Below are 22,848 nucleotides of genomic sequence, written 5' to 3'. Positions count from 1 at the left end.
CTTCCCTCTCTCCTTAAAGAATGACATGGGGATGGTATCCAAGGGGTCGGGGGCCTCTTCTCCTTTGAAAAGAAGAGACAGAGGGGACATGATCGAAACATTCAAAATACTGAAGGAAATAGACTTAGCAGATAAAGACAGATTTTTCACCCTCTCCCAGGTAGAGAGAACGAGAGGGCACTCTCTAAATTTGAAAGGGGTTACATTCCGTACAAACGTAAGGAAGTTCTTCTTCACCCAGAGAGTGGTGGAAAACTGGAACACTCTTCCGGAGCCTGTTATAGGGGAAAACACCCTCCAGGGATTCAAGACAAAGTTGGACAAGTTCCTGCTAAACTGAAACATACGCAGGTGAGGCTGGACTCAGAGCACTGATCTTTGACCTGGGGGCTGCCGCATGAGTGGACTGCTGGGCACGATGGACTACTAGTCTGATCCAGCAGCAATTCTTATGTTCTTATTCTTTAATGCCAAAATAGCCATTCCTCCAGCACTGGCTCCTCACCCTCATGTTTTGGCATCTCTCACTCACTTCACCCCTTCCCCGGGATCCTTTAAACTTGTTCTGGCTTGCCAGCAGGGAAAGATTAAAACACAGCTGTCTTCCTCTCCCCATTGTCCCAGTGTCCGTTTCTCTCATTCCTCTCTCCCACCCACCAGCAATTCCTTTTGCTGCCTCTGGTCAGTCCAGATGCAACTAAGTATCAAAGGAAAGGCCCTGGGCTGACAAAAGGCAGCGACGCTTCTAAATTAAGTAAGGAACCACCGGGCAGTCTACAGGTAGAGGAACGTCCCAGGCTGACAAGAGGCAGACTGTATTGAGCTGCCCGCTCAACCAAGCAAAAAGTATACAAAAACAAAAGCTGGGTAATCGCTGAAGACCCTGACTGCATGCCACTGATGGCTGGAAGAAATCAGCAGGATTCCCATTAAGTATACCAGAAAGCAACAGGGCAGCTGGTTTGCAAACTCCAAGATGATGGCAACCTAAGCAGACAAGACAAACCCAGAAAACAGAAATATTTAGAAGAACACACAACATCAACAAATCTGACCTAGGCTGTATCAGTGGCCTAGTGGTTAGAGCTGGAGGTTGTGGGTTCAAATCTCATGTTTTTCCTTGTGATCCTAGGCAAGTCACTCAATCCTTCGTTGCCCCAGGTACATTAGATAGATTGTGAGCCTGCTAGGACAGATAGGGAAAATGCTTGAGTATCTGATTTTAGATAACCTTGCTAGGCGGTATATAAATACCCCAAATAAAAAAACTGCATCACCAAACAACATGTCCCACAAGGACTCCAACTCGGCAGCTCTGTAGCGTGGGGTGCTCTTTTTTTCTTCTCTTTCTCCCCCTTCCACTCCCATTTTTTTATTTCTATGTAATGCATATACATTTGAATTGCACTGTATCAACTCCAGTAATAAACATAAATATAACCAACTGGTTTGCGTCTCCCCATTCCACATGACTCAGGATTATGTCGGCCTGTGTAATACTCTTCATTTGTTTAGCTTTTCCTCATGAGTCATTCCACCACTTGATCATTTTAGCCACCCTTCTCTGTACCTCATCTAGTTCTTTTATATCTATTTTGGGATGCCCACAACATTTAAAGGGGAGAGGTAATATGATATCCTCTGTTACTCTCTTTGATGACACCGTAGCCTAGAGGAGACCAGTTTTGATGGAACTAGAAATTCAAAGAAACTGTTGGAACAGAAAAAGTTGTCAGATCATTTATAAAATATGTCATGTGTCGAGCCTGTAAAGATGCTCCTGTTTGGGTATGAAAACACTTCTCATTACAATGGGACAGCAGAGGGCAGTAGTGAGTCACAAATGGGAGACTGATTCTTTTGCTCAGTTAACTGGAATCCACATCTCAGCTGGAGACTCTCTGGTAATATGGAAAATGGTATGGTGGGGGTGGCTGAACTGGCACTGTGCCCTTAGCATTCCCCTTCTGGAGTATCAGATGTTGTATTTTTCAGCAACCACATTGCCTCAAGCCTTTCTTCAGCGTATTTTAAAATGAAAACAATTTTTAAATTATTTCAGCATAAAATCTGTTTTACTACTTGGGATCTAGCTAGGTACTTGGGACCTGGATTGGCCACTGTTTGAACCAGGATACTGGGCTTGATGGACCTTCGGTCTGTTCCAGTATATTACAAGACAATCTGGAAGCTAAGGGGAAGAAACACTCTATTGGAATAATTTACTTGTTGGTATTCAAATTTGGGAAAAGGTAAAACTTGAGCTTCAGCAGCTTATTTCACTATCCTCCTCGTTTACTTTTTTAGTTCAGTTTTCTGTTTTTTCAGAAAAGTCAGTTTAGGTAATAGTTTAGCCTTTAGAGTCTCTGTTAGGGTTTTTATCTAAAAAGTGTTTAGGCCTTTGATTACACTACACGAACCAAAAAGGCAAGTGAGATGTCCAAATCAGCCAGTGGAAATGTTAAAAGTCTCTTTTCGGTGTGTGAGGAGTTAGCAGATGCCGATACGCTCCACTACATTTTTTAAAGCGAGCACTGCTCTTGGCCAACGAATAATTGTTGTTTGTAAGTCCCCTGAAGAAGGCGGTTTATACTGCCGAAACTGGGATCCTAGTTGGGACTTTGTAGAGACTTTTTACACTTTAATAACATTTCCACTGGTTGATTTGGACATCTCACTTCCTGCACAGAAGGACGACACCGGCATCGATGTGTTTAAAGAACATCGATACTAAGGAGAGCGACGTTTGAGGATAGACTCTGAAGCAGTATCTTGTACCTTATGAAAACTATGCTCAGGCAAACTGGCACTGATGAGGTTGCTGACACTGAAGTAGAGATCAGTCTACAGAAAAAGTGAGCCTCCTGCAATCTCAAATCATGTACCGATAACTGACTAAGTGGATATCAACAGTACCGCAGGGTGGGGTTCTACCGATGTCCATCGATAAGGAAACACCATAACCATACAACATCAATGGTATTAAAAGTGCCATAGGCGTCGAAGCATGAGTGCCTGAAAAAGCGATGCGCTTCAGAAATTACAATCTGTATCGCCCCAAAGGACTTGCATCAAGCGGACTTGATGCTTAATGGCAGGGCTCTGTCCACTGCGATGCATTTGCGTCGTCATGGTTTAGAAGGCATGCATCTAATAAACTCGATGCTAATATGCCACTGATGGAAGCAGATGGAAGCATTAATGTCTTCCAATACCAGCCAATCCCAGTCACTGGAAGTCCGACTCCAGACCTATATGTGGAAATAAATAAACAAGAAAATAAAAACTTTGACATTAATCAATAGTGTTTTCCTTCTTCCAATCTATAGCCCTGGAGCCAGATAGTGTTGGAGAGGGCAAGCCGGGTTGGAGTAGAAACAAAGCTGAAAATCCATCGATGCTCCCGGAAGAAGTCAGGATGAAAATTTGTATGAAGGCCGCTAAGTAAAAGAAGTTTGAAGAAAGTCCAAAATTTTTTTCCTTTCTACATTTCTTCGTCATTTGTTTTCAAAAGAAAAATAGTAGAAGAGAAACTTGAAGTACTTGAAAAGGATTTAAGTAAAATTGGAAGGCAAGTCGACTGAAAAACAAAAGATACATCGTCTTCACTCAGTGGAAAATGCAAAACTGATGACCTTGCGAGCTGGCATCGGGCAGGAAGACACTTGCGCATGCGCGCTGCAGGCAGTCTAAAAGCCTGTTAAAGCTTAAAGTGATACTACATTTTCCATTGTCCATATTCCCTAGTTTTTGTCCTTTTTCAAAGAGTAAAGCAATCTATTCACATTTAGTCATTCTATATCATTCACAATTTTGTAGCTCTCGATCATATCCCTGAGCTGAGGAGCCCAAACCTGAAGCCTTTCCTCATATGAAAGGACTTCCATCCTCTTAATCAGTTTGCTTGCGTGCCTTATCTCCTGCTCCCCAGAGCCAAGTCTCATAATAAAACTGCATCATGGATTTCAGACCATCAGGAGGCACTGTTTCATTGATTAACCACTATTCCAGGTGAAGAGTAACTCTCTCCACATACTTCACAACACTCCCTGCAATGTCCAGAAAAAAATTAAAGTTGGAAAACCGGTGTGAATTGAAGTTTTTCCCAGGATTTTGCTTATGCTTAATCAAAAAATAATTTTTAAAGCCCATCCTGGGGTCCCTCAAAGACACTGATCACATAAAACTCTGTTTTTCTTAAAATTTGCTATTATTTTTGTTTAATGGAGCACATTTCTTGGTATTTTAGCTATAACTTTTATGTTATCACACTCACCAATGATACATTGATAAAAAGACATTTTGGCCCAGCTTCTCTAACTGGAGGACAAACTCAGTGAAAAACGCCATTGAAACAACATTTTTAACTGATTTTCAGGACACCTACAAAAATCAGAGACGGAATAGTGCATCCTTAGGCGCTTTAGGTCACCTAACGCTACTCTGGGCGTGGCTAGCACTGTAAGTGGTATTAGGCAGCCTAATGTGCCTAAGGAGGTGTAATTCACATAAGCAGGTGCTGAAAATGAAGGCCTACATCTCCGGCTCCCTTTGTCGGACGCACTATTCTGTACCTGTTGCCGTCACGTGATTGGCAGCCACTGACAATGGCACCACTTTCAGAATCTGGGACTTTATGCAAAAAATCTAGCTGTATTTTAAGAACATAAGAATTGCCGCTGCTGGGTCAGACCAGTGGTTCATCGTGCTCAACAGTCCGCTCCCACGGCAGCCCTTAGGTCAAAAACCAGTGCCCTGAGACTACCCTTACCTGCGTACTTTCTGGTTCAGCAGGAACTTGTCTAACTTCATCTTGAATCCCTGGAGTAGTACCATGTCCTTCTTCATGTACGGCAACCAGTGCTGGACACAGTATTCCAGGTGAGGGCGTACCATGGCCTGGTACAGCGGCATGATAACCTTCTCCGATCTTTTTGTGATCCCCTTCGTAATAATTCCCAGCATTCTGTTCGCCCTTTTTGCCACCGTCACGCATTGCGCAGACGGCTTCATCGTCTTGTCGACCAGTACTCCCAAGTCTCTTTCCTGGGGGTCTCTCCAAGTACTGCACCGTATTTGTGTATAAGATTTGTGTATTTGTGTATAAGATTCTTGCTACCGACATGCATCACCTTACACTTATCCACGTTAAACTTCATTTGCCATGTCACAGCCCATTTCTCGAGCGTGTTTATGTCACGTTGCAGGTCTTCGCAATCCTCCTGCATCTTCACTACTCTGAATAACTTCATATCGTCTGCAAATTTAATCACCTCACTCATCGTACCAATTTCCAGGTCGTTTATAAATATGTTGAAGAGCATGGGTCCAAGCTCCGAACCCTGCGGCACTCCAGTCCGAATATTGTCCATTTACCTCCATTCTCTGTTTCCTATCCGCCAGCCAGTTTTTAATCCACGTGAGTATTTCACCCTCAATTCCATAGCTCACAATTTTTAGAAGTAGTCATTCATGAGGAACCTTGTCTGAAAATCCAGATATACAATGTCAACTGGGTCACCCTTGTCTATCTGCCTGTTTACTCCCTCGAAGAAGTGCAGCAAGTTCATCAAGCAAGATCTTCCTTTGTTGAAGCTGTGCTGGCTGGTCCTCATCAGATTGTGTCTGTCAAGGTGATCAATGATGCGGTCTTTTATCAGCGCCTCTACTATCTTTCCCGGTACCGAGGTCAGACTCACCGGTCTGTAGTTTCCCGGATCACCCCTCGAACCTTTCTTGAAGATCGACGTAACATTTGCCATTTTCCAGTCTTCCGGAATCCTTCCCGATTTGATCGACAGATTGGCTATTAGTTGAAGCAGTTCAGCTATAGCCTCTTTCAGTTCCTTGATTACCCTCGGATGGATGCCATCTGCTCCTGGGGATTTATCGTTTTTAAGCCTATCAATCTGCTTGCATACCTCTTCTAGGCTGACCGTCAACCCTGTCAGTTTCCCGTCTTCATTTCCTGTGTATAGCCTGTTGGCTTCCATTATGTTGTGTATGTCCTCCGGTAAATACAGATGCAAAAAATGTGTTAAGTTTGTTGGCGATGGCTTTGTCCTCCTTTAGCACTCCCTTTATTCCATGGTCATCCAACGGCCCCACCGCTTTCTTCGCGATTCGTTTCCCCTTAATATATCGAAAGAACGGCTTGACGTTTTTTGCCTCCTTGGCTATTTTTTCCTCGTAGTCTCTTTTGGCCTCTCTTACCACCTTATGGCACCTGCTTTGATGTTGTTTGTGCTTTTTCCAGTTTTCGTCCGTTTTTGACCTTTTCCATTCCTTAAACGAAGTCTTCTTGTCTCTGATCGCTTCCTTCACCGCTACAGTGATCCACGCCGGTTCCTTATTCTTTTTCCTCTTGGATCCCTTGTTGATATGCGGTATTTATAGATTTTGCACCTCAGTGACTGTGTCCTTAAAAAGGGACCATGCTTGCTCTAGCATTCTTAATCTTCTTCCCCATCATGAGTCATCCCTTCATAATTCCCTTTTCGGAAGTTCAGTGTCATGGCCGTTGTTCTGGATCGATGTTTTGCCCCTTTGTCCAGGTTGAAGCGGATCACATTGTGATCACTGTTGCCCAGCGTTCCTTCTACTTGTACACCTTGCGTTGGTCTTCATAGTCCATTTAGAATTAAGTCCAAAATTGCATTTCCTCTTATATTTTCCTTGACAAGTTGTTCCAGGAAGCAAACGCCTACAACATCCAGGAACTTACAGCATCCAGGTGCCTAGGTTCCAGTCTATCCCCGGATAATTGAAGTCACCCATTATAACTGCGTTGCCTCCCTTGCAGTTGCGTTTAATCTCGTCCGTCATTTCTCCATCAATTTGTTCGGACTGCCCTGGGGGTCGGTAGTAGATGCCGATCTTTGTTTCCGTTCCATTTTTTCCTGGAATTTTGACCCAGAGACTCTACCTTATTTTTTGTTTCCGGCGTGTTCTCTCCGGTAGACTCTATTCCCTCTTTGACGTATAGGGCAATTCCCCCACCTTTTTGACCCACTCTGTCTCTGTGGTATAGCTTGTATCCCGGTAGCACAGTGTCCCAGATGTTTTTCTCGTTCCACCATGTTTCCGTGATGCTGATGATGTTGAGGTTATCTTTTTGTGCCATAGCTTCCAATTCTCCCATCTTATTCCATAGGCTCCTTGCGTTTGTGTACATACACTTGAGTTTGTGGCTTGTTACTTTCTTGCTTTCCTTCCCTTTCGATCTGTCAGGATTTCTGTCTTGCCTATGATCCGGTGAGTCTTCCCTACTATCTACCTGCATGGTATCCTCTGGGTATACCGGTTCCCGAACTATCGACTCTTGGTTGAATGTTGGCTTTCCCCTTCTTCCTAGTTTAAAAACTGTTCAATTTCTCTCTTGATGCTTGCAAGCAGCCTCGTTCCGTCGCTGCTGAGGTGGAATCCATCCTTCCTGAATAGTTTGCTCTTTCCCCAGAACATCATCCAGTTGCACACGAAGTGGAATCCTTCTTCCTCACACCAGCGCCTTATCCACATGTTGACTGCTTGCAGCTCTGTCTGCCTCTTCTCGTCGGCCCTGGGTACCGGCAGGATCTCCAAAAACGCTACCCTCGGCGTTCTGGTCTTCAGCTTCCCTCCTAGCATCTGGAACTGGTCCTTCAGTCCCTCCCTACTGTAGTTCCTGTTGCTCACGTTGTTTGTCCCCACGTGGATCACCACCGCCATATCTTCCTCTTCCACGCTGTCGATGAACCTTTTATTGTGGAAATTAACAGAAATTTAACATTGCTAATAGCTAAACATGTAGACTTTGATGTAGGCATCTACTAATGGCATTCCAAACACTCAAGCATTCAGGGCCAGATTCTACAAATGGCGTCTGTATCAGAAGCCATCTAAAAATGGCCACTGATCGCGTACCATAAGACCTGGCGATCCAGCAGTGGGCCGGGACAGGCCCGCCTCTTGTCCCGGCCGACTCTAACAATTTTAACCATCTTCCTGCCTCCCTGATTAGGATAAATAGTACCTTTGAAATCACTGGTGGTCCAGCGGTGAACCAGGCAGGAACGATCTTCCTGTGCTCCTGCCCAGTGCAGAGCTGCTATCTGAATAGCTGCCGTGAGTTCTCACAGCAACCACAAGACTGCGGGAACTTGCGGCAAACATTCAGATAGCGGCTCTGCACGGGGCAAGAGTGTAGGACAATCACTCCTGCCCCAGTTCATTGCTGGACCACCAGGGATTTTAAAGACCTACATTTCTGGCGCCTATGTTTGACGTGAATTAGGTCTGTGGAGGCGGGAGGGAGGTGAAAATTGTTAGTCGGGCAGGAGGAATCCCTCCTGTCTCAGCCCACTGCTGGACCACCAGGTCTTACGGCAGGTCCAGTGGAAGTCTGCAAGGCTTTGGGAGAGGGGGGAGGACAGAGTGCAGAACCTGACAGGGCAGGGAGGGATGGGGCTGGGTGCAGAGTCTGGCAGGGCAGAGGAGGGAGTGAGGGATGGGAGACAGGAAGCAGAGCCTGGCAGGACAGAGCAGTGAGGAAGGGGTGAGTGGGTGCAGAGTCTGGCAGGGCATTTGAATATAAACCCTCCTGGTTTATATTTGAGTCAACCTTTTTTCCTCCTTTTTTGGGGAAAAAGGTTACCTTGGTTTATATTTAAGTATATATCTGGAGGCTTGTAAGTTGTGTCTGCTTCTGACATGCCTTTAGCATCAGATAAGTTGGCACACCCAGGAGTTTAACTTCTGTGTATTTTGGAGCACCAGATGTCATTTGTGAGGGTCTCCAAGATGATGTTTAATCACTTTATAGTCCCAGTGAACAGCAGTGTAGCTTGGAGAATTCTCTCGAACAGAGCAATAACATCTTCAGCAATTTTTTTGTCTGTTAGCCATTCTGCTGCAGCACGTAGTTTGTTGTGAGATGTCAAAGTCACTGAGGTCACCATTGCCAAACTTAATGAGTGCTAAGGCAATGAGAGTTATCAGGACATTTCTAGGTTTTCCTGGACATCTGGTAACCCTACACACTACTGAATCTGCTTCTGGGAGCCTGTTTTATAAGGAGGTGGTGACATGGATTTGATATACTGCTTTTTTTGTGGTAGTTTATTAAAATTTGATATACTCTCTTGCCAGATGTTGAATAAGATACAAATAACAAATGAAAGGAACTCCAGAAAAAGAATTTCTTCAGCACACACATAGGCTACTTGTAAAACCTGCTGAACATGGTGAAAAGGAACCTCAACAGCCTGAGACTATGAAAGCTAATTGGAAGAAATGAGCCTGAAGGCAAATCTTGAATCCTACTAGCCTAACCCTTCAGGCTAAGGGAAAGCTGGTTCCATAGAGAAGGGGCCACAGAGTTTTCTGTAGAGGCCAAACAGGCCTTAGAGGGATGAGGAGCAACCATCTGAAAATCCACTAGGGAGCAAAAAGGCCTAGTGAGAAGAGAGAGAGTAAATTCTTTGCAGGTGTTTTCTCTGTCCCTAGTGGGCTCACAATCTGTTTTTTGTACCTGGAGGGTTAAGTGACTTGCCCAGGGACACAAGGAGCCACAGTAAGACTTGAATCTAATTGCACTATATAATGGGCTACTGCTCCACTCCATATAGGAGCCTGTGTTGGGCTTTTCACATAACATACATAGAGGCATCCTTTTGCAGCACCCCCTGAGTGCACTCTTATTGCTGTGGGGATCAAGGGGGTTATAGGGTGCACTTTCTTTGCTTCTGGGAGTTATAGATTGTGCTCTCTTTGCTGAAGGTGTTGTGGGGGTTATAGAGTGTGGCGTACTGGTTAGATGCTTGTGGGTTTAAACCCAGTAGTGTTCCTTGTGACCCCAGACAAGTTAATTAATCCTCCACTGCCCCAAGTACATTAGATAATTTGAGAGCCCAGAGGGAAATCGCTTGAAGTAGCTGTGTGTAAACCGCTTTGAGTGCGGTTTACAAGTTCCAATCCCTTTGTGGGGGTTCCAGAGTGCACTCTTTGTTGGAGGGTTTATAGGAAGCACTATTTTTGCTGCTGGGATTGTGAGGGTAATGGGATGCAGTCTCTACTGCTGAAGGTTTACGATACTATTTTTTGGAAGCATGTCTGCAAAAGTAATCTGAGGAGTGTTTTGCAAATACATTATGAGGGTTGATACTTCTGATGACCCCAGCTTTGCACTGCAGCAGATCCGAGAGCCACACGATATTTAGTGCTGAAAGACATCATTTCCATCTGTACCCACTCAACAGAAAATTTAGAAGGCAACAGGATAGTATCAAATTCTGGTGAGGTCATTACATTTGCTGATGACACAAAGTTGTTACATCCCAAGAAGATTGTGAATAATTGCTAGAGGACTTTATTAAGACTGGGAAATGGGGTATTCCAATGGAAGATGATGTTTAATGTGAGCAAGTGCAAAGTGGAACCCAAATTCTAGCTACATATTGTATAGGGTAAGTCTCTGGTGAAGCCCCTTTTGGAATACTGTGCAATTTTGGAGACTGTTCCTTCAAAAAGATATAAATAGCATGGAATCAGACCAGAGGGCTGCTACAAAATTGGTTACTACTATTATCAATTATTTTTATAGTGCTACCAGATGTACACAGCGCTGTACAGAGTCGCAAAGAAAACCATCCCTGTTCCAAAGAGCTTACAATCTAAACAGACAAACAGGATGTCATGGATAAGAGGAACGGTTCATCTGCTGGCTGGGTTGGAAAGCAGTGGGGAGAAGTGGCCTTTGCCATAAATCGTAGGCTATAGTCAAAAAAGGAAAGGACGAGGTCCCCGAAAATTATATTGCTATACAAATATGGAGTGGAACCACATAAGACTCAATGTCTTGTTATAAATATCTTAAATAAACCAGCATAATGAGGGGCCGCCAAGATATATCCTATAGCGAACCCAACCCCAGGAAATAACCTCGGTCATCGGCCAAAAAAATTCCAAAAACTATATGTGTCACCAAATAAATAAAACAGTACAGCACTTAACTCTCTATGGAGTTTGCTCCATTTCACCCAAATGGCTTCATCAGGGGAAGATACTGTCTGTCAGACTGGCTTAGTGTGACACAATAACTGGCAAGCTCTCAACGGGCCAGCCTTCCCATGCACCAGAGACTTATACAATACTAGTGTTTAAGCCCGTTACATTAACGGGTGCTAGATTACATGTATGTCTGGTTTTTTTTTTTATTTGTCTCTCTCTCCTTGGATGCTGTCTGTCTATCTTTATTTCTAACTCTATCCTCTTCCCTCAATCCTGCATGTGCCCTTTTTTCTTTCTCCTCCCCACTTCCTTCCAAGGTCTGCTCCCTTGTCCCTCAGACTTCCATTCAGTGGCTGTCCTTCCTCTCCCCCACACTTCCATTCAGTGTCTGTCTCCCTCTCTCTACCCCTTCTATCTACTGTTCACCCTCTGTCTTACCCTTCCATTCACTGCCCTATCTTCTCTTTCCATCCAGTGTCCGCCCTCTCTCTCTCTGTTCCATATGGCATCTCCTCCTTCCTTTCCCCTTAGTCTGGCATACATTCCTCCTTCCCTCCATGCCCTGCCATCTCTTCTTCCCTCCAAGCCATTCTCTCCCCCTCTGCTCCTTTTCCTCCTTGAACTTCATCGGGCAGCAGCATTCACAATTCATTGCTGTTGCCGGCTTCAGGTCTTCCTCTCTGTCGGGTCATCTTCCTGAAACAGAAAGTAGGCAGGAACCGCCAGAAAGGAAGGCCTGAAGCCAGCAACATCAGCGAATTGTAAACGCTGCTGCTGCCCAAAGAAGCCAGGCCTTGAAAAACCCGAGGCAGACGGCTTCTCTTCCCTCCCAGCACAACCCGCTGACTCGGTTCCCTTACCCTTTCTATCCCCGCCTGCGTCGCAGAAGCGGCAATCGGAGTGGCGAGGACACTCAGGAGACTGTGAAGGTGTTGGTGTGTGGCGGCGCTCCAAGAAGCCCTCCTCCCGGCAGCCGCCGCCAGCACCAATCGGGGCGGCGAGGACACGGGCAGAGAGAGAGCTTGACAATCAAACGGCTTGACGTAGAAGTAGATGATTCTCAAAAAAATAAATATTTTTGATGTATTTTTCGAGAATGGATTTCTGACATGTCCGACTTTGGGCGACTAGCAACTTAGGCCCAAAACGGACTTAGACATATTTTTTGATTATGCCCCTCCACGTAGTTAGAACTTGGGTTCCTTCTTTCCCACATGCATAATGTATTTTCAAAACACTTGAGAAGAACTTCTTCCCATTAATTATTTTGCCGATCCTAAACAGCCACACTTTGAGTTAACACGCTACACTGCCAGCTATTCATGGAAATTAAAAAATCTTGTTTTAGACATATCTAAAATACGTGTTTTAGACGTATCTAAAAACAGCTTAGGCCTTTTCAGTGCCGCTGTATACACAGAGCTGACAGGGGCGTTTCAGGAGGAATGGTGAGGGCAGGATTTGGGTAGAACATGGGCTGACCTAGGCTTAGTCGTACTGCAATTTTGGACTTAATTCTAAATGGACTACGAGGACCGGCGCATGGTGTAGAAGTAGAGGGGATGCTAGGAACCAGTGATCATAAAATGAATTGCTTCAACCTGGACACGAGGACGAAACATCGATCCAGAACGACGGCCACGGCGCTGAACTTCTGAAAAGGGAATTACGAAGGGATGAGACTCATGGTGGGGAGAAAGATCAAGAAGAGGATAAGCACTGTAAAGACGCTAGAGCAAGCATGGTCCCTTTTTAAGGACACAGTCACCGAGGTGCAAAATCTATATATACCGCGTATCAACAAGAAATCCAAGAGGAAAAAGAACAAGGAACTGGCGTGGCTCACTGTAGCAGTGAAGGAAGCGATCAGAGACAAGAAGACTTTGTTTAAGGAATGGAAAAGGTCAAAAACGGATGAAAACTGGAAAAAGCACAAACAGCATTAACACAGATGCCATAAGGTGGTAAAAGGGGCCAAAAGAGACTATGAGGCAAAAATAGCCAAGGAGCCGAAAAACTTCAAGCCGTTCTTTCAATATATTAAGGGGAAACGACCTGCGAGGAAGAGGTGGGGCCGCTGGATGACCGAGGAATGAAGGGAGTGCTAAAGGAGGACAAAGTCATCGCTGACAAACTGAACACATTTTTTACATCTGTGTTTACCGAAGAGGATATACGCAACATACCGGAAGCCGACAGGCTATATTCGGGAAACAAAGATGGGAAACTGACAGGGTTGACGGTCAGTCTAGAAGAGGTATGCTGGCAGATTGATAGGCTTAAAAATGATAAATCCCCAGGACCAGATGGCATCCATCCAAGGGTAATCAAGGAACTCAAAGGGACTATAGCTGAACTGCTTCAACTCAGACTGGAAAAGCGTCACCAGTGGAGTGTCGCAGGTTTCGGTGCTTGGACCTGTACTCTTCAACATATTTATAAACGACCTGGAAATTGGTATGACGAGTGAGGTGATTAAATTTGCGGACGATACGAAGTTATTTAGAGTAGTGAAGACGCAGGAGGATTGCAAACATCTGCAACGTGACATAAACACGCTCGAGAAATGGGCTGCGGCATGGCAGATGAGGTTCAACGTAGATAAGTGTAAGGTAATGCATGTCGGTAACAAGAATCTTATGCACGAATACAGGATGTCCGGGCGGTACTTGGAGAGACCCTCAGGAAAGAGACTTGGGAGTACTGGTTGACAAGACGATGAAGCTGTCTGCGCAATGTGCGGCAGCGGCAAAAAGAGCAAACAGAATGTTGGGAATGATTAAGAAGGGGATCATGAACAGATCGGAGAGGGTTGTCATGCCGCTGTACCGGGCCATGGTGCACTCGCACCTGGAGTACTGCGTCCAGCACTGGTCGCCGTACATGAAGAAGGACACGGTACTACTCGAAAGAGTCCAGATAAAAGCGACTAAAATGGCAAAGGGGCTGGAGGTGTTGTCGTACAGTGAGAGATTAGAGAAACTGGGCCTCTTCTCCCTTGAAAAGAGGAGACAGAGAGGACATGATAGAAACATTCAAGATACTGAAGGAAATAGACTTAGTAGATAAAGACAAGTTGTTCACCCTTTCCAAGGTAGGAAGAACGAGAGGGCACTCTCTAAAGTTGAAAGAGGAGAGATTCCGTACAAACATAAGGAAGTTCTTCACCCAGAGAGTGGTGGAAAACTGGAACGCTCTTCCAGAGGCTGTTATAGGGGAAAACACCCTCCAGGGATTTTAGACAAAGTTGGACAGGTTCCTGTTGAACCAAAACGTAAACAGGTAGGGCTGGTCTCGGGGCACTGGTCTTGACCTGGGGGCCATGGTGTGAGTAGACTGCTGGGCAGGATGGATCACTGGTCTGACCCAGCAGCGGAAAATTCTTATGTTCTTAAGTATAACTGAAAGTTTAACGAGATTGCCTAGATGGAACTTGTAGTAGTGACTCAGGCGATCTAAAAACAGGTCTAAATGCCCAGAAGTGACCAGATAACCACTGCAAACACAAAGTACAGACCCCCACACACTGCCTCAGTGGTCACTGACCCCCCCCCACAATACCATAAAAATCGGAATAAAAACGTACATACCTGCCTCCAGAACATCAGCACCTGGACTTGTAGGGCTGCACAGAGGTGGCTTAAGTAGTCTGGGGGGTGGGCTAGTGAACCATAGAGAGGACCCAGGCCCATCAGCCACTCTATCCACTGCATTCATGGTGAAACACCCCCCAAAACCTCCCCAAACCCTATTGTACTGCCATATAGGTGACATCTGCAGCCATAAGGGTTATTGGAGTGGTAGACATGTGGATCTAGTAGGTTTTGGGGGGGCTCACCATGACCTAAAAGGGAGTTGTGGTGAGATGTTTATGTGGCACCCTTTTTGTGAAGTTTGCAGTAGTAACCCCACCACTCTGTTGCCATGCTGACATCCAAAAGGTCTTGTTTTAGGTGTTTTTGACTTGGATGAATTTTTGAACGAGAATGGGGTATAAAGATAGACGAGTTAGCGGTCTGGACAATCAAACGGCTTGACTTAGAAGTAGATGATTCTCAAAAAAAGAAATATTTTTGATGTATTTTTCGAGAATGGATTTCTGACATGTCCGACTTTGGGCGACTAGCAACTTAGGCCCAAAACGGACTTAGACATATTTTTTGATTATGCCCCTCCACGTAGTTAGAACTTGGGTTCCTTCTTTCCCACATGCATAATGTATTTTCAAAACACTTGAGAAGAACTTCTTCCCATTAATTATTTTGCCGATCCTAAACAGCCACACTTTGAGTTAACACGCTACACTGCCAGCTATTCATGGAAATTAAAAAATCTTTTTTTTGTGATAACATGCGAAATTAGGGTGGAACATTAGGTACCTGGTGGGCTTACTGGACTCACAAATGCTTCTTTTTGTGTGTGAATGTTTTGTCTTTCTCTTTTAATAATTATATTTGCCTTCTTTTAATATTGTAAATTACTCTAATCTGTGCATCAGCCCACGTGGTATTTCATGATTTGAAATCAACTTTCCACCCTCTCTAGAGGCTACAGAAAGCACTGATGGTTCCTCATGTTTTGCACTGAAAGCAACTGCTCCATGCTCCAACCTAGAAGCTTCTGCCTTAGGCAACCTTCTAATTCTAATGGTGAAGCTGACCTGGCAAGGCTGGGAAATGGAGCGAAGCTTAAATCAGGACAAGCAAGGCTGAGTGAAGTATAAAAGAGGACGTGAGAGGCTATGGAGCAGGGGAAGTACAAAAGATAGTCACATCCAGGCTGTCTGAAAGTTTTGCAACTGTTTATTCAAACAGAAAGTCAGAGTACAGCTTATTTTCTTAAATATCAATGTATACAGGAAGTATAGAATGGCTTCCCAGCACCACAGGGACAAGAGAAATACCATACAAAAAGATAGCACCAGATGCCGACAGCCCTCCTTATCCTTGTAGAGAGAGAGAGCACTGGCTCGTGAATCCTCTGGACAGGAGAGCGTTGAGCTGTACAACTCCAAAACTGTCCAACAAATTCTCCAGCTAATACAAGCAGCAGTTTGGAAATTCCCCTCTGTTGATAAAGCTGCCAGTGCCACAGGCAAAAACTTCCATAGAGGACTATCCAACCCTGTTCTGTTTTCTACATGAACTCTGGTAAAATGCCTCTAGACTGCTTTTTGAATTTTGCATTTAAGTACTTAGAAAATGATAGCAGATAAAGGCCATATAGCCCATCCTTATGATCTGCTATCTGGTCCTCCCTCTAAGAGAGCCCACATGCCTGTCCCATGCTTTCTTGAGGTCAAAATCCAAGTTCAAGGTAAGTTATATACTGATACAATACATCATCTCTTGCTCCAGAGGGCTTACAATCTAAATGATCTACCTGAGACAATGGAAGATAACAAGCTGCCCAAGGTGAGGGGGAGAAGCAGGATTTTAACCTGGCTTCCCCCATTCCTAGCCCACTGTTCTAGCTACTAAGCTATTCCTTGACTTGTTAAAGCTGCTGCCATAACATGGTCATTTCCATCAGTGGAGCTCTCTCTCTTCTTCCTGCTCTCCTTGTACACGTTTAGAAGGAAAAGCTGACTCCATCTCAACCAATGGAAAACTATCCAGTATCTCTAGACACATCCCAAAATGCATCTGTTCCCGTTACTGGCAGCTGAACAGCAGCATTTGGTGATGTCGTTAGATTCTGGGAAGAAGCAACAGGAAAGACAGAGGAACTAAACCTTCTTAACAAAGAGCAAGAAGGACATCCACTGTACAAGCAATGTCTGATTCTAATTGTTGTTGAATTCCCTGAGGTCTTGCACCTATGAAAGCGCAGAGGAAGAGGACCTTTCCAGGACGTCCACCTCCCAGACTTTGCAAGTCTTTGGAAGATTCCTTGTTTGCTACAGCAGGCTTGTCTCACCTCCTAGAAGCATGCTCATTGCCACGCTCTCGAGCGTTGGGGCTGTAGACCTGGCAGGTGTGACAACATTGTATTTTGACTGTCGGAAGATGGCACCTTCCCAGGAACTTTAGCGTCTGGCAAAAACTGAATGTCAGACGATCTCGCTTACAGTTGAAGTCTAGACAGAGAGAAAAACATAAGTGTTGTGGTTTCTGAAAAGCACTCCTAGCTTGCATGTATGTCCTTTCATCACCTGGAGTTCCCTTGCCAGAGCTGCAAAATGTTTCTTATTAAAAATATTTTTAATCTAATTACAAAGAACAGACATCAAATACAACAACAAAATGCAACATAAACCAGTACATCCGTTCCTATGACCCTTCCCCATCCTGTAGACTGTCTGAGCTCTTACAGCCTTCCAATAACAACATACAACCCCCCCCCCCCCAAATGATGCTACATTTACCAGGATGGTTAAACATTCAAGTTATTGAGCACGTTAGCTGTGAGCTCTATGTGAGATGTTCTGGAGATCCAAACAGTAAGGAACATTAGTCCAGAATCTCTAGCTTTCAATACTATCAACTTATGAAACATACTCCTCCAGTGCCAAAAATTGGGAGGTTTATCTTGTGTCCAACATTGCCACAAACATTTGTGTCCCACCACACATACTTTATAAACACTCTGCATCTAATGAAAGTAAGAGGAAGGGCTTGTCACTGTATCTGGTCTATACAAGTTGCTGCTTAGGGATCTTCCCCAGAAGAGCTACAACTCGCTTCGGGCTGCCTGGATGCTAGATTTAGGAGGGTCAGTCCAGTCACTTAGTTTTCCTTTCTTGGTGTCTGAGATCCCCCAATTAGTACATAATGCAGAACTACAGGAATGTCAATATAGAGTAGTCCACAGAGCAGACTTTTCCCAACATAGAGCTTAGTTAGCGGGTTGACATAAGGAAAGCCACTGCTTAAGAACATAAGACTAGCCTTACTGGGTCAGACCAATGGTCCATCAAGCTCAGTAGCCCATTCTTACGGTGGCCAATCCAGGTCACTAGTACCTGGTCAAAACCCAAGGAGTAGCAATATTCCATGCTACCAATACAGGGCAAGCAGTGGCTTCCCCCGTGTCTTTGTCAATAACAGACTATGGACTTTTCCTCCAGGAACTTGTCCAAACCTTTCTTAAAACCAGCTACGCCCTAGATTGCTAGCATGGAATGTTGCTACTCCTTGGGTTTTGGCCTGGATTGGCCATTGTGAGAACAAGCTACTGGGCTTGATGGACCATTGGTCTGACCCAATAAGGCTATTCTTATGGGTGAAAAAACAGTAAAAAGACACAGTGAATTTGAAAATGGGACAAATCAGACTGTGGATTCCCTTAAAAAAATAACCCAATGCATTTATATGGGAGAAGGAATTCTAGCTTCTGTACCAAGGAATAATGGATGAAACTTGGCATGTGGATGAAGAAAACAGTAAAAAGACACACTGAGTTTGAAAATGGCTTCCTGAGATAAGACACAAGATGAAACAGGGGAAACAAAATCACAAAACCAGAGTGGAATTGTCCCAATCAGAAAGTGTCCTTCAACTCATCTGAAACATACGAATGCCTTTATTTTTCCAAAATATCATATATACATCCAATGACTCAACGACCCGACATGCACATGTTTTGGCCCAACTGGCAGTCACAGCATGTCTGTGGGGATAATCTGTGATTTACGTTTTTGAATTTCAGTAGCTGCATGTAGAGGGTGTGTGCATCTTTATTTTTCATCCATTGAAGACTTATAAGACTCCTGAGGCAGGCCGGTTGGGCCAAAACATGTGCATGTCAGGTCGTTGAGTCATTGGATGTATATATGATATTTTGGAAAAATAAAGGCATTCGTATGTTTCAGATGAGTTGAAGGACACTTTTTTGGTGCTCACCATTCTGATTGGGACTATTCCACTCTGGTTTTGTGCGTAAGGCTTCCTGAGAAATGAGGCCTCCAAAATATGGCCTAATACATTTTCATTGGAGGAGAAACGCCAACAGCTGCAGTGCACATACTTCGTTTCACTGTAAAGTAATTATAAAATGGCATCGTTCAAACTGCCTACTCCTTTCCTGATCTGACACATAAATAGGCACACAACATGTACATACATGTATTTGCCCACAGAGAGATTGGAAAGAATGCCATGAGCCACACTGCACATGCTTTCCCTGCTTGTTTACCTTCTGCAGATAGGGGAGTTATGCTTCAATGGCAACCCAGTGCCTTTGAAAAGTGGCCTATGTTAACATACTGAAGCATAAGAGACAGATGGGGAAGCTTAGGAGACTTATATGGTGCAACTCCACAGAGCAGCTGTTACTACAGAAACATTCCTCCTTCCAAGAACATGACTGGAGGGATTTGACACATTTCTGCAGGGTGGGAAGGTGAGGAATTGGCTGCATAAGAGAAGGGGAAGGGCTTACTTGACTCTGTGCTGTTGCAGTCCTGAGGGTTGCACTTCTGTGTGTTTTCTGGCCACTCCTCATGGTCACACATGCTATTGTCCTCTTCAGTGTCTCCAGTCTGTGTGTTTACACACTTCACCAGCCGACGCTGCATCCCACCACCACAGGAAGCTGTACACTGTTCCAAGAAAAAGCAGGGGGCTCAAGTAAGCTATGTAGCCTGTCTCTTGCATCCGAGTTTTTGCTTTATTGGGTCTTCTCCAAGAAAAAGGTCAAAATCAGGAAAGTTTGAATGCAGGATTGGGTTCTGAGCACTATGGGGAGGGAGACATGATGTGGCTGTACCTCCAAAAAGATAGAGCAGAATTAGAAAAGGGCAACAGAAATAATGAAAGGGATGGGACGACTTCCCTATGATCAACGTAACTAACAGCCTGATCTTGATCATCTCACAGCACTTCCAATTGTCATCTGCACAACCACAGGACGATTTCACCAAAATCTAAAAACATGTTTTTTTAAGACATCCCTATCAGGGGTCCAAAGAGACTCAGACTAAGAATGACCAAGTTAATGGTTAGCTGCTATCATTCATATATTATGTTCCCAGTGTTTTTGCTCCTGAATTATCTAATGGATCATTTGATTTTTTTACTCCTGTCCGTTCACCGCGTAATTGTTTACATTTCCCTCGTCCAAAAGCTTGTTTACCAGACACATCATAGCTATTACTTTCTTATCGGGCTGCTAGCTGGGAATCTGAGTTTTGCCCATTAGTACTTACCTCTGTTTCGCTTTTTCATTTTAGAAAGTTACTGAAGACTTATCCGTTTCAAAAATTTCATGGGAAGGAATGATGACTGGTTGACATTTATTTTAAAAATGTATAAACCGCTTTAAATCAAAGCAGTGCCCAAATAAACATACATAATGAATAACATCAATACACAAGCATCAAAACAAACCTCTAGACTGCTAGATTCATACATTGACACAAAGGGGTCATTTGATGTCAAATTATAATCGCTTAAAGTCATAGATGTTTTCTTCTATTGATTACAATTTTGTAGCTCACTGTCTTTGTGCAGTTTCTCTTATTTTGTTATTTGCATAGAACAGGAAAGTTTTGTGCAATAAAAATAAAATGTTATGTTATGTTGAACTCGATAGGAAAAGGGAAAGGGGATAGGACCTGCATATTGCCTTTTTGTGGTTTACATTTTGTACCTGGAGCACTGGAGGATGAAGTGACTTGCAAAGGTCACAAGGAGCAGCGCTGGGATTCAATCCCACAACCTCAGGGTGCTGAGGCAACAGCTCTACCGCTAGGCCACTTCTCAGCTCCAGAATATGCTGCTTGTAACCTAATGAGGATTTGGTGGGCTATAAAATTGCACATAACATGTAGAATGGGAAAAGGTGAATTGATCTTTCAAAAATGACAAAGACTAGGGGACACTCTGGGGCTGATGCTACGGCAGGCACCACGGACACTCCAGTGCCTAGCAAAGACCCTAGGCGCTGGAAATATAGGCCAGGTTTCACAGCTTTAGGGTCCTTTGCCTAGTGACTGCCCCTAACCAAGGCACTGGTCAGGTAGGCCATGTAGCGGGGATGTTTTTGTTTTAATGGCGCAACCAATTATCATGCCACTTAAACCCAATTAAGTTAGGCGGCGCTACAATGAGAATCTGGCCCTCAATGACGTTACATGGAAATGCCTTTAAAACAAATAGAAGGAAATATTTTTTCACTCGGCAATAGTTATGCTCCAGAATTCATTACCAGAGGATGTTTTAACAGCGGTTAGAGTTTGGGCAAGTTCCTGGAGGAAAAGTCCATACATAGGTGCCCCATGAGCGGCTACTTAAGAAGCTGTGGAACCACGGGGTGGAAGGGGATGTGCACAGATGGGTTAAGCACTGGTTGGCAGGCAGGAAGCAAAGGGTTGGAGTGAAGGGCCACTACTCGGACTGGAGGAGGGTCACGAGCGGTGTTCCGCAGGGGTCGGTACTCGGACCGCTGCTGTTCAATGTATTTATAAATGACCTGGAAACGGGGATGAAGTGTGAAGTTATAAAATTTGCGGATGATACTAAACTCTGTAGCAGGGTTAGAACCGCAGAGGAATGTGAAGACCTACAATGGGACCTGAACAAACTGGAAGAGTGGGCGAATAAATGGCAGATGAACTTCAATGTGGGGAAATGCAAGGTCATGCATATAGGAAAGAAGAATCTGATGTTCTGCTACCAAATGGGGGGATTAGTACTAGAGGGAAGTAGAACTTGGCTGTGCTGGTGGACACAACAATGAAGTCCCTTCTTAAAGTCAATCTTACTCAACGGTACAGCACCTGCCTATCTAATCGATCGCCTACACCAAAACCTTCCACCCAGAATAAGAAGAACACTGACACCATTCTCATACCCACCACTCAACGGCACTCATCGTAAAAAGCTTTACGATAACCTCATAGCAACGCATGCAGCAAAACTCGAACCCTCCATAACCAGATTGTTAACCTCAACATCTGACTTCAAAGCATTCCGCAAAGAACTCAAAACGCTACTTTTCAAAAAGCATATTCAAAACACCTAATCTCCTCTTCCACATACACTGACCAGGTTACCCACTCCCTGACACCATATCCTCAACCGACCAAAAAAAAAAAAAACCTAATTCTTCCTACCGATTTATTACCTACCAACGCTTGGAAAAAGATTTGATATGTAATGTAATATAACTGCTCTCATCCAAATGTTACCAAGTCTATACTCATTCTGTAACTATGTCTTACCCTAAATGTCACGTACCCTCCTGGAAATGTCCAGCTTCTTCTTATGTAATCCGATTTGAACCACAAGGTACAAGCGGAATAGAAATCACTAATGTAATGTAATGTAATTAATCTTTGTAAACCGCATTGAACTTCACGGTATTGCGGTATATAAGCTGTTATTATTATTATTATTATTAATGCGCAGCAGCCTCAAAGAAGGCAAACAGAATGTTGGGTATTATTAAGAAGGGTATTACAACCAGAACGAAGGAAGTCATCATGCCGCTGTATCACACGATGGTGCGACCGCATCTGGAATACTGTGTCCAATATTGGTCGCCGTACCTAAAGAAGGACATGGAGATACTTGAGAGGGTTCAGATATGATAAAAGGTATGGAAAACCTTTCATACGCTGAGAGGCTAGAAAGGCTGGGGCTCTTCACCCTGGAAAAGCGGAGACTCAGAGGAGACATGATAGAGACTTACAAGATCATGAAAGGCATAGAGAAGGTGGAAAGGGACAGATTCTTCAGCCTATTGGGAACTACCAGAACAAGGGGGCACTCGGAAAAATTGAAAGGGGACAGGTTTAAAACCAATGTTAGGAAATTTTTCTTCACTCAGAGGGTGGTGGACACCTGGAATGCGCTTCCGAGGATGTAATAGGACAGAATACATTAAGAAGATTCAAAGAGGGATTGGACAAGTTCCTGA

At 44.2% G+C, this 22,848-nt stretch overlaps 1 protein-coding gene across 2 annotated transcripts in view; it reads right to left on the bottom strand.

Moving 5' to 3' along the window:
* Positions 1–15,770: 15,770 nt before the first annotated feature.
* Positions 15,771–22,848, bottom strand: part of ADAMTS7 (ADAM metallopeptidase with thrombospondin type 1 motif 7) — a 92,458-nt gene continuing 85,380 nt past the window's right edge. For both annotated transcript variants that reach the window (XM_033920053.1, XM_033920054.1), the window contains 2 exons: positions 19,369–19,528; positions 15,771–17,065 (listed from right to left, as the gene is read on the bottom strand). In XM_033920053.1, the coding sequence (XP_033775944.1) occupies positions 16,902–17,065; positions 19,369–19,528 (324 nt within the window). In that variant the 3' untranslated portion in view covers positions 15,771–16,901. The remainder of the gene's footprint in view (positions 17,066–19,368; positions 19,529–22,848) is intronic.

The sequence above is a fragment of the Geotrypetes seraphini genome, chromosome 14 (genome assembly GCF_902459505.1).
Source record: "Geotrypetes seraphini chromosome 14, aGeoSer1.1, whole genome shotgun sequence".
NCBI classification, from domain to species: domain Eukaryota; kingdom Metazoa; phylum Chordata; class Amphibia; order Gymnophiona; family Dermophiidae; genus Geotrypetes; species Geotrypetes seraphini.
The sequence above is the reverse complement of the archived record's forward strand: the minus strand, read 5'-3'. Positions and strand labels throughout refer to the sequence as shown.